Here is an 11,394-nt window from a genome sequence, read left to right as displayed (position 1 = left end):
AGTTAATTTATTCTCAAAGTTTTTTAATATTTTAAGGATAAATCTGTCAAAATTTTTAATTTTGACTAACAAAGCCTCTTCTCTTAATAATAGTATAGATATATAATTTTTTTTTTCTCTCCTAATCATCTTTCTACATCTGTATCTAATTTTCTCTCCTCCAAAAGGAAAGGATTAAAGAAAGACCTTTTTGAAAAGAAAGGCAAAAAAAAGAAAGAAGAAACAAGAAGAAGAAAAAACAGAAAGACCGGTCGAAAGGGTAAAAAATAGTCTTTGCGGAGAAGAAAAGATCAACCACTTTTCTGTCTCTGTTGCAATTTCCTCAAGTATACTCGACCCCGATCCATCTCTTATCTGCGTCTTTGAATGTGTTTACGTTAGTTTGCATCATAGCACAGACAATGCCGAATTGGGAGCTGAAGAGTTGTTGCAAGCATGACCAGGTCATGTTCTTAGCGACTATTGGAGTCTATACCGTGGTGATCCTAGCGGTATTGCTTTCTCTCTACTTTCTTGTTGATTTTGCTTTCTCTACTTTCTTGTTGATTTCACGATAAACAAAACACGAGATCAAATTTAAGCGTTTTACATGTTCAGTTTGCTTGATGGAGTTGACTTTGCCAGATTAGTGTTTTTGATGGTCTTTTGAGCCAACAGAGTTGAAATGCATAGCCCATATCTATTGTTTTTGTGCTTAATGGGTGTTTTCTTTATAGTTGATTGCTGTTGGAGAATTAACTTATAAACAATGAAGCTCTCTGCTGCCATAGGAAAACGGTTTGATAGCGTCATTGCTCTCACCATACCACGTTCAAGTTGTTTTTGAGGATAACTTTCAAGGCTGCTCTTTATTTTTATTTTTGTTTGTGCTGCCATTCCAAAATACTTGGAATTGGAAATGACCCTTCTGAGAAAATTTTCCTGTTTCGATTTTAGCAATCATGTTTCAACTTTGATACTAGAAATAATATCTGAAAAAGAGGGATTGGCAACGAGGCCAAGATGAAAACAGAAAACCTAGATCCTTTGGTGCTGTGTAACTATTGACTGTGTAGGATAAGTACACATTTTGAGTATTAGGAAAAGCTGTTGGTGCTTTTTCAGTCTGTGAGAAGAGATTTAAGGAATAAGAGGAGCAACGTACAAATAGCAGAATGACAAAAGGTTAATTCAGTTAGTTAGTATTACTTGACTTGGAGAAGGCATTGTTCAGTTACTGGGCTGGAGTTTGAATTTCTATGTATCTTTCAGATCAAATTTTAGATCTTATTTTATATTGTTGTTCTATATTCTCATTAATGGTCTACCATTTACTTGATCCATGTTCTGAATGTTTGTTATGATTGTTAAAGCTATGGAGGACAATACTACTCACGCCTTTTAAGCTCATTACAGTTTTCCTTCATGAAGCAAGCCATGCAATTGCTTGTATACTCACATGTGGCAAGGTAAGAAGAAACACCTGTTTTATTATTTATTTATTTTTTATAATTGTTTTTGGTGCTTAAATCTTGATAGTTGAAACTGTGGCTCCTACACAGTTCTTCTAATTTATAAGACACCGCTTGAAATTTTGCAACAACTGATAACACAATTACACAAATTAAGGACTGTTGTCAAGCTAATAAGGATTCTGAACTCATATCACACTATACTCCCAGCATCCTAGTTAAGGCAAATAATTTGCTGGTATTTATTATTCCTCTGATTAGAATCAAAGACATCGCCTCTCTCTTTATTTTCTGAGAAATTAATCTTCTACATCAAGTTTCCTTACTATTAGGTTAATGTTGTTTTCAATATATGCATAGTTTTGTATAAAAAGTCAAACAGACAATTTCGACGAGGAAAATAAAGATCAGTATCTTTTCTGCCTCTCTAGCCTGGCCTCTATTTTCTTCAGGAATTTCTTTTGTGGTTCAATGTACCACTTCTTGTGTCCATGTATAGAACAACTGGCGTGGGTGGCTAACTCAGATATATGCAACCATTCCTTTAGAGTTACTAGAAATGATTCTTAATCCTCTTACAAATTTTCACTATTTATCATTAATGGCACTCAGAAATAAGGACATTAATTTACTGATGTAGGGCTAAGACCCTAGGAATTTTAGTTGTGTTGGGAATAAGACCACAGGAATGGTGTGAGAATTAGAAAATAAAAACAGCTTTTCAGAGATAGCAGAGAATGGAGAAGAATGTTGAAAGAAGAGAGAAGACAAGTAAGGGATATACCAAGGCACCAAGGCTTCATCAATACCTAACTTCCATCCATTCCAAATTTGATTGTCTTTTGCTAGAGGGACTGTGTAGGCTTTTCAATACATCTCCTAGAGAGACTCTTGAGAATTCTAAAAGACTCACTAAAGTTCTGAAAGTCTCATCAAGTACTAAAGCACCAAGACCATACACTCAAACATAACACTTCAGCTACATACCTACTCAAAATAGAACCTGACTTCAACTCTTAGATTGACTTTTAGTTAATTTGTTTTACTGGACACCTATGGACCCAAAGGCCTTCATTTTAGTTTTGTGTCAGTGGGTTTAGAGTTGGACATCCAAAGATTACACTTATTTTCTAAGCAAGCTGTAGCTACTGTATCAATTTCTTTCAAGCCAAATTCCGTCAATCTGACATGTAACTGTGCATGCTACCACCTGTGTCAGATACGGGTTTCTGCTGTCCCATTGTCTCTCTACTTATGTTGCTGATGGTTTGGGGTTAATGGAGCAATACTCAATAGTTGGGAGACTCAATAGTATTGAGAAGGAGAACAGATGTGGTTTTAGCATCATATTTACAGCTTCTAATGATACCATTTTTTCTGTCTTAAGGTACGGATATGTATTGAACCTCTTTGAGCTCATTTTTGGGTCAAAGTTTAATCTTTCTAAGAGAATGGTTGCCTGTACTGATAACTCCCTGAATGAATTAGAGAGTTTGCTGGAATGTTGAAAGGTCCAATTTCATAATGGTAATTCAAGTACATAAATTTACCATTTCGGAGTTGATCTGGAATCAATAGAAAGAAGTAGCGAGAGAGATATAGGAGAGAGAGAGACATAAAGAGATGGAGGAAGACAGAAGAGAGAGGAAAAGAGGAAGAACAAGTTGAATGATAGATACAAAGTTCGATATCTCATAATCAGTTTTATTTGGAGTTACAATTTCATAGTCAAAGACCCAGTCAATATTTCAGTATAGATTCATAGGCTGTCTGAAAATCTCAGAAAAATTCAATGCAATAACTAACTTCCTAGTCAAACTAACTCACAAATAGAATTTACATCGTCTCCCAAATTGATTCCTTGAATTCGTTTGCAATTCTCAAACAGCAATTTTTCTTCATCATAAATCATGGATTTCCTTATTTAAATTAATTTGCAGGTTGAGGGTATCCAGGTTCATGCAAATGAGGGTGGGGCGACGCAAACACGTGGTGGTATATATTGGCTGATTTTGCCTGCAGGATGTAATATACCTTTGTCCCCACACTTGCATCTTCTTTTAAAAACAGGACATGAATTATTGGTGCAATAGATTTGAAATGCAATTTTGGAAATTTTAAGGATAATATCAGTGCCTTACTGGATATTTGCATACATTTTTGCTCTTCAGTATATGTCCCATCTTATCATCCTAATATTTAATATTCATATGCTAGTTTAATTCTTGATACTTCATAATTTCATATTCAGTGTATACGTGTTGAAGATCTCACTGAGATCTGAGATAGGCTGAAGAATGTGTTATCTGTTTGGTCATGTTGGTGCTTCGCATTGCATATGAACCTCCAATGACTTCCTAAAATGTGCCCACCTTTATGTACTTTATGCATCCAAGGCATTATGTGAAAACCATGAAGGCTTTATAGTTGGCAATTTTTCATCATCCTATATACAAATTAACTATTTTGTTGACTAAAGACATGCGTTTTTTGAATTCTTTCTACTATATCATATCCAACATGAGAATTTTAATGGTATTTTTAGTCTATAAATTTCTTTTTGCATTCAGATCTGGGTTCATCATTTTGGGGAATGGCATTGATACTTGCGTCAACAAATCTCCTTACTGCTAGAATTGCTGCTGGTTGTTTCGGCGTTGCCCTGCTTGTTGTGCTTTTTCTGGCAAAAAATGTAAGATTTGAGAATACAGATATTCCTGTTCACATTAATACAAAAACTACATACCTACTCATGTTTAGTATCACATGCTGACAGTACTATTTTCGCTCATTCTCATATTCTTTGACAGAGCCTTAATTATCTTGGTTGCTTTAATCCTGCTTTCTAAGCTTTACCGTTTTGTACAGTGGACACTTCGAGGACTTTGTATTGGTGAGTACTATAACCCTCGTGCAACATAGTATTTGTTTTATATATCAACATGCTTCCCTAGATTACTGATAATTTTAATTGAGTCTTTCAGGATTTATCATATTCCTTGCTGTAGTATGGGTTCTGCAAGAACTTACGAAAGTCCGAATTCTTCGCTATGTCATTCTCTTTATTGGTATACTCTTATCTTGTGGTACCTTTACCTTCTGAGAAAATTCTAATGACTACTGCATCATTGTCATTTATCTAAAAAAGTGGCATGATTTTGATTTCAAATTGTAGGTGTGATGAACAGTTTGTTTTCAGTTTACGGTATTTTCGACAAACCTTTTATTATTTAAATGATCCATCTTAACTGCCGATCGCAGATTTTATATCATATGACTGTTATTTTGGCAGATATTTATGATGATTTAATATCTAGAAGAGTCCACTCCAGTGATGCGGAAAAGTTTGCGGAAGTTTGCCCCTGTCCCTGCACTGGGGTTGGATGGGGAGTCATATGGTGAGCCCTGTAGCATCTCTAGATAATACAGTAACCTAATCAAAATGTTAGACTAGTATTTGCTTAGAGATGGACGCAGAAGAATGAATTATTTGCTTAATGATCTATGCTCTTATGATAAATCTCAGAATAAGTTGTCACATACATATGATGGTGTTCTCTACCCTGCAGGGGATTGATATCTTTCATATTTCTGTGTGGAGCTGTGTACCTTGGACTCGTCATCTTGTCCTGAGGTACAAGTTCTCCTTCATCCAAATAATTTTACTTCTATGTCTGCTGAGGTTTGTTGATATAGATTGCATGTAAAGCACTTATATAGGTTCAGTTATAATGTAGTCAGTCACCATAGACAAAATGTATTTAATAAAATTAAGCATTTCTTTTCCATAACTTACTAAGTAAATACAAAATAAAATGGGTAATTAAGAAAATGAGGATAGTGGCGCCTGGTAAAGAGAGATAAAATCTTTGTACCAAATATGCTCCCTAATGAAGATCGTTGTGCATATGAGAACCTTAATATCGTTGCGCCTGGAAAGCTATATGGAATATGAGTTTTTCCTAAGAAATTTTCTATAACTATGATGTAACAAAATGTTAGATCCTTAATATTACTCTTATACTGTCTTCATATTTCACAGGTTGAAGGATGTGGGGTGATAATCTTCTTGAGGCTGCAGGGTGTGCTAGCTCTCACTTATTATTATTTTGATTTATAATCTATTTATATTAATTAATATGATTTGTCTCGGCAACATTGTAGCTATCCTTCATTCTTTTCACCCAACTGTCGTCATAGTTCCTGTACAGTATTTTGTAGTGGTGAACGTAGTGTACACAAAAAAAAGGCTGTAAAGGTGATTAAACAAGTTCATGAAGCCCAAACTTCATGTGCGTAAGCTGCTAACTGGTTGTGACTTGTGAACATTTTCTAGTATAATCTGATGTTGCCAACTGCCTAAGCATGTTTTTTAAACTGTGTCAATGATGCTGGGTAATTCGTCTTATTGTGCTGCTCTAACATTAATGTACAAATAAATTAAGTAAACTATATTTGATAGGAAGGTATACGGATTCCATACGTAAGTAGACTAACTTGACTTTGCTATCAAGTTAGTTTATCTCTGCATTCAGCTAATTTATCTCTATATCAAATTAATTTTCTTGATGTATCGGTACATGACATAGAAAAGATAGAAATGTGTAACTTTTAATGAAAAGTATTTCCAGGTTAAAAAAATAAAAATAAAAATAAAAAGAGCAACAAGTTTTTATTTATTAATTTGATGACAAAAAGAGCACCAAGTTGTTGCAGTGTCTGTGTTTGAAACTCGAAAGTAGAGGACCGACGTAGACCCGACGGCACCACAACATGTGATTTTCTGTTGTCACTTTTGTCTCATATTTTATTCTTGATTCATTGTGGAGCATCGTGCTCTCTCTCTCTCTCTCTCGTCTCGACCAGTGAGTCAGTGACCACAACAAAGCGTGCTTGCTTCTTGTTGCACGGTCTGCTCTGCTTCCTATGCAAACAAATAAAAAGTGTCCCTCTGACAAGGCAAGGAAGGCAAGTCTGCTCAAAGAGACTGCACAAGGCCTTTTCAATCTCTTGGGGTTTGCAACAAACGCCATCTTCACCTTCACCTTCGCCATCCTCAACGTCAAAAGTTTTGTCGGAAGGCTTCAAATGAAAATCATGGGGGGTTCTCTATCTATCTCGCATTTTGATAATGGCGAACTGGGTTTTGGTCATTGAGATTTGAACTTGATTTTACTTGAGAAAAATGGATGATAGTACAGCAGGGAAAATGGCGTCGTCTTTGATCATCCCAGAGAAGCCGACGCACAGGCCTGGTGGTTGTGTTGGTATTTTCTTTCAGCTCTTCGATTGGAAACGCAGGTTCGCCAAGAAAAAGCTCTTCTCCCAGAAAATGCTTCCTCCATGTGAGTTTATTTTTTATTCCCTCATCTCCAACTTCTTCTTTACTTGTTATCTGACAGAAAAGAATACAACTAGACTACTATTTTTGTTGTATCATCAGCTCGTGCGAAACAACTACTCAACAAGTTTGGAGATGACAAGATGCCCATTTCTAGGCTTCATTTGGTATGCATCACGCTTTATCTTCTCATCTACATTGCTTGGTGGGGGTTTCAATCTTTTTGACTTTGTTTTCCCTTTGGGCCATGCTCTCTGTGTCTGAATATAGATAGCTGATGAGAAGAGTGGGAACCTGAAGAAAAATTCAAATTATTCTTGTGCTTCTGGTCAAAAGCAGGAGCTTCGAGCTCCAGGTTTGGTTGCTAGGCTAATGGGTCTTGAATACATGCCTGCGGCCCATGAGAAGCCTCACAATACTCAAGTTACTCATGCTTGTGATGGTCGTCGACACAAGGAAAAAATCAAGAACCAAAATGTTTCTGATAGACAAGAGCTTTTGGAAAAAGGAGAAGCAAAGCCTGAATCAAGGCCTCAAAAGCTTCAGAAAATGGGACTCTATGATAAAACAGCAGTGACTAGGTTTGGAGCTGAGTCACTTCAAGTCAAGAGTGTTTTGCCAAGATCGAGAAAGCATCATCAGCACCAGAAGCTTGCTTCTCCAGTCAAGAGTTCAAAGATCTCCTCCGGTAAGACTGCCTCACGAACCTCTCGGTTGATTGGTGCTGCTACTAAAATCTTGGATCCCGGGCTGCAGTCTACGAATAGAGCCAAATGTGCTCTCATCAGCTCTTTTCATCATCCTCAAGCGGATGCAACCCTGGCTCAATCACCAGACGTATCTAAGAAGACACACTATGATACTGGTAAGGGCAACTCTCCGATGGGGCAGACCTGTTGCAAAGAGTGTGGTAATTTGCTACATGTTCCAGACTTAACATCTAGAGTGGAGGAACAACAACATGTTTTCCCATCCTATCCTTCAAATATTACTAATTCCTGTTCTCTGTTAGCAGAACAAAGTAGGCCATCCATATCCTCCTTTGCGCAAGAAAAGGATTCAATCTTTCAGAGAACAAGAAACCAACCTTTATCAGTTTCTGGTCAAAAGAACATTAGAACCCATGGCAAACCTTTTAAGGAAAGAAAGGCTCCGTCTCCTGAAAGTCAAGCTTCATGCCAATTGTCAAGTCAACCATATAAGCCTCACAGATATCAGATGCAGCACCCAATGTCACTAGGGAAGGAAAGAATTCCACCCAGATATAAACTAAATAATCTGGATAGTAGAAGAGCCTCATCGGCTGCAATTAGAGGGACCAAAGACTTCATTGACTTGAACCAAAGTCTAAGCAATCGTACCTGCCCGATGGTGCCTACCAAAGGGAAAGATTCAAAGTTTGAGAGAGAAAGGAAAGCATTTATTGGGAAGGATGATTCCCCATTCCAGTTAAGAACCTCAATAAGAAAGAGGAGGATGATCCATGTCAGTGGACGAGTTACAAATACAGGTATTGTTACTTCAACTACCACAATACAAAGGAACACTCAGTTTGGTGCACCAGCAGGGACTGGATTAGGAAATGGTGCTGACTTAATGAGCCAGACTTGTGCTAATAGTGAATTAGCTGATAAACAAGATGGTAACAGAGCTTATGGAAATACAGACACTGATGTCATGTCATTCACATTTAATTCCTCTATAACGAGCAAGACTGGAATATCGGCAGAAATGGAGGGTACGGGGATGGACAATGATGGAAAGATCTATTTCCAAAAACCATTGTCATTGAGTGGAGATGCTATTGGTCTCTTTCTAGAACAAAAGTTGAGGGAGCTAGCTTGTCTTGAAGATGATGACTTGGCGATAGGTGCTTCATCCAAGAGATCCACTGCTATGATTCACGATGGCCTCATTTCGAGTTATTCTCAGAAAATCTTAACAGTATGTCTATTTTGGACAAAATATTGATGTCAATTTGATGTTTTACTTACCCAGGTATACATGTTGTCCAGGCAGAGGTCTTATGAACTGCAGTTGAATGCTTGATAGATGTACTCCTTGTCTATTGCTCTTTGGAAAACATGGTTAGGAAAAGATACATCGTAAACACAATTATGATGAGGAAATTCATCGACACTTGACCTGATGTAGTTGTTAAATCCATTGGTGATGGTGAACAATGCTTTTATGTTTTTATCTGTTATTTCCATTTATAACTTTTACTTCTTAAAGTTTCTGCTTAAATATTCTAAGATGTTAGTGCTCTATTAGCATACCATGCAAAATTAGTTCTTCTATATGTATGTGCCGTGCGTATGTGTACATTTCTTCCCCCATCATATCAGTATTCTAGTATTGTCTGGTTAACTTGCACATTTCAGTCCTTTCACAATGTTGAGATCATTCTTGTGGGTAAACACACGGTGCTCTGGCAAACCACCTATGATTCTCTATTGACTTGTTTAGTCTTTGTTTTACTCAGGCCAAAGGGAAGCCAAAGAAGTCGGCTGGAACATCTCTTGATGGTGATCATCTGAGCCCTGGGTCTGTTCTTGAAGCTTCATTCTCTTCTAGTAGTATGGATGATAGCTCAGGTAGTACACTAGAAATTGCAAAACAAAATGTGATTTGGATGATACGTTTTTATAATCTGCTACATGATTTTTTGTGGTCTTTTAACAGTCTAAATGTGTATTTTATTTTGTCACAATCCTCTAAATGTGGTTTTCAAACTTCAAAAATAGGTCTGCAATTATAAATGTGTTGCTATTCCAGGGCGCAGATCCTTCTACCCTATCTCTCTTGACTACCCTGATGATCATTTGCAAGCACAAGGATATGATGCTGATCTTACAGGCTCTGCCACTGCCGGGGGCAGAAAGAAGACCAGTAGAGAGATGATGATTACTCTTGTCAACAATGTATGTAGGATATTGCATAGCATCAATGCGGATGGGGAGAGAGTGAGAAGAAGGAAGCTGACTCATGCATGTGAAATTATCTTAAATGCTGAACTATTGTTTGGAGATGCAACCATGCATAACATGGATGGAATGGAAGGGTCTTTCATGAGTCCCTTTCTTCGTGATCTGGAAACTATTGCTAGTAGCAGGATGACTAGTTTCAATATGTTTGGTGGTTTGGAGGATATCGAAAAGGGCAGTCAACTGGATGGGTTATTTTTTGACTGTGTTATAGAGTATATAGACTCGAAGTATGCCTGGTACTGTAACGCAGGGTTCAGATATTGGAAAGAGCTGGCTTTAAGCATGAACCAGAAATTGATATTTCAAGAGGTTGAAGAGGAAATTAAGAAATGGACACGCTTGCCTGGAATGATTTCTGATGAGATTGTGGCTTGGGAGATGAGTCATTCGTTCAGAAAATGGACAGAGTTTGACATCGAGGCTTTTGAGGCTGGATCTGAAATTGACGGAGACATTTTTCAAACTTTGGTCAATGAGATTGCGATAGACCTGTGGGAGTGCAGCATTGGCTCCCTTTGATGTAGTATATTGTCCGAAAACTATGCAAAATGATTTTGCCTTGCCTTAAATTATGGAAATGCAATACAATGTGAGGTTATATTAGAATGCGTTTATTGTCACCCTACTAAATTTTTTGTTCACCCTAAATTCTCTTTTTGTCCTGCAAACATTTAGGAAAAAAAAAATTTCAAATTCACTTAGTTAAGCCATTCATTTGTAGTCATAGGGATTTTTTTTTTCTTTCACCAACAGTGTTAGGACACTTGAGCAACGTTCTCATAGATGGTCCACGTGACATGGTAGGCCCTACCTTTGACATGCATTATATCAACCGACACAAGCTACCTAGCTAGGCCTCATCAACAGGCCGGGCCTTACTCCATTTTAAAATAGTAGCGGGCCGGGCCGGGTCGGGCTTTATTATAAATTGAAGGATCCAAGCCCATCCATTTAATGCGGGCCTCGCGGGCCTTTGATAGGAGCATTTTAATGTGATATTTTAATAGTTAATTCCTCACATTTTGCTTAGTTAATTCCTTAACGAATCGATTTTTAACTCAATTTCTATTTTCTTAGGTACATTGGAGTAAATGATGGTGAAATGAGCATTATGTCCACACTTACCTACAAATGGTGGAGATAAAATTGAAGTAAATGAGTAGGAAATCCATCATCATCATCACCCAAAAATATTCCATCTTTTAGGGTGTAATCATCATGTTTTCTCCATCATTTCTCACACTAATCCACCATCATCATCACCCAAAAACATTCCATGTTTTAGGGTGTAATCATCATGTTTTCTCCATCATTTCTCACACTAATCCACCATCATCATCACCCAAAAACATTCCATGTTTTAGGGTGTAATCATCATGTTTTCTCCATCATTACTCACACTAACATACTCCACTTTCATTATTTTTCTTCCACTCATCATTTCACTCTTCTTTTTCTTCCCTATATAAACACCTTCTCCTCTCATTCCAAAACATATTCCTTCATCCATCTCATCTTCTTTGTCTCTCCATTTCCTTTCCATTTTCCTTTTCAATTCTCTAGTTCTTAGTTTTGCATTTTCAAGTAAAGAGAAGAAGAAGAAGAAGCCGTG

General features: G+C 37.2%; 2 protein-coding genes across 3 annotated transcripts; both read left to right on the top strand.

Moving 5' to 3' along the window:
• The first annotated feature begins 203 nt into the window (after positions 1-203).
• On the top strand, positions 204-5,828 carry LOC112188042. 2 transcript variants are annotated; one of them, XM_024327057.2, is made up of 10 exons: positions 204-491; positions 1,353-1,448; positions 3,392-3,476; positions 4,022-4,143; positions 4,320-4,344; positions 4,436-4,519; positions 4,627-4,656; positions 4,744-4,849; positions 5,021-5,085; positions 5,494-5,828. In XM_024327057.2, the coding sequence occupies exons 1-9, from the start codon at positions 402-404 to the stop codon at positions 5,082-5,084; spliced, it is 702 nt and encodes a 233-aa protein (XP_024182825.1). In that variant the 5' UTR covers positions 204-401; the 3' UTR covers position 5,085; positions 5,494-5,828. The 2 variants fall into 2 exon arrangements, with proteins under 2 accessions (XP_024182825.1, XP_024182826.1); XM_024327058.2 differs by lacking the exon at positions 4,627-4,656.
• A 294-nt stretch (positions 5,829-6,122) lies between these two features.
• On the top strand, positions 6,123-10,385 carry LOC112188040. The gene is made up of 5 exons (XM_024327056.2): positions 6,123-6,796; positions 6,895-6,959; positions 7,063-8,736; positions 9,278-9,389; positions 9,571-10,385. The coding sequence occupies exons 1-5, from the start codon at positions 6,637-6,639 to the stop codon at positions 10,299-10,301; spliced, it is 2,742 nt and encodes a 913-aa protein (XP_024182824.1). The 5' UTR covers positions 6,123-6,636; the 3' UTR covers positions 10,302-10,385.
• The last annotated feature ends 1,009 nt before the right edge of the window (positions 10,386-11,394 follow it).

This window comes from Rosa chinensis, chromosome 2 (genome assembly GCF_002994745.2).
Source record: "Rosa chinensis cultivar Old Blush chromosome 2, RchiOBHm-V2, whole genome shotgun sequence".
Lineage (NCBI taxonomy): Eukaryota > Viridiplantae > Streptophyta > Magnoliopsida > Rosales > Rosaceae > Rosa > Rosa chinensis.
The sequence above is the reverse complement of the archived record's forward strand: the minus strand, read 5'-3'. Positions and strand labels throughout refer to the sequence as shown.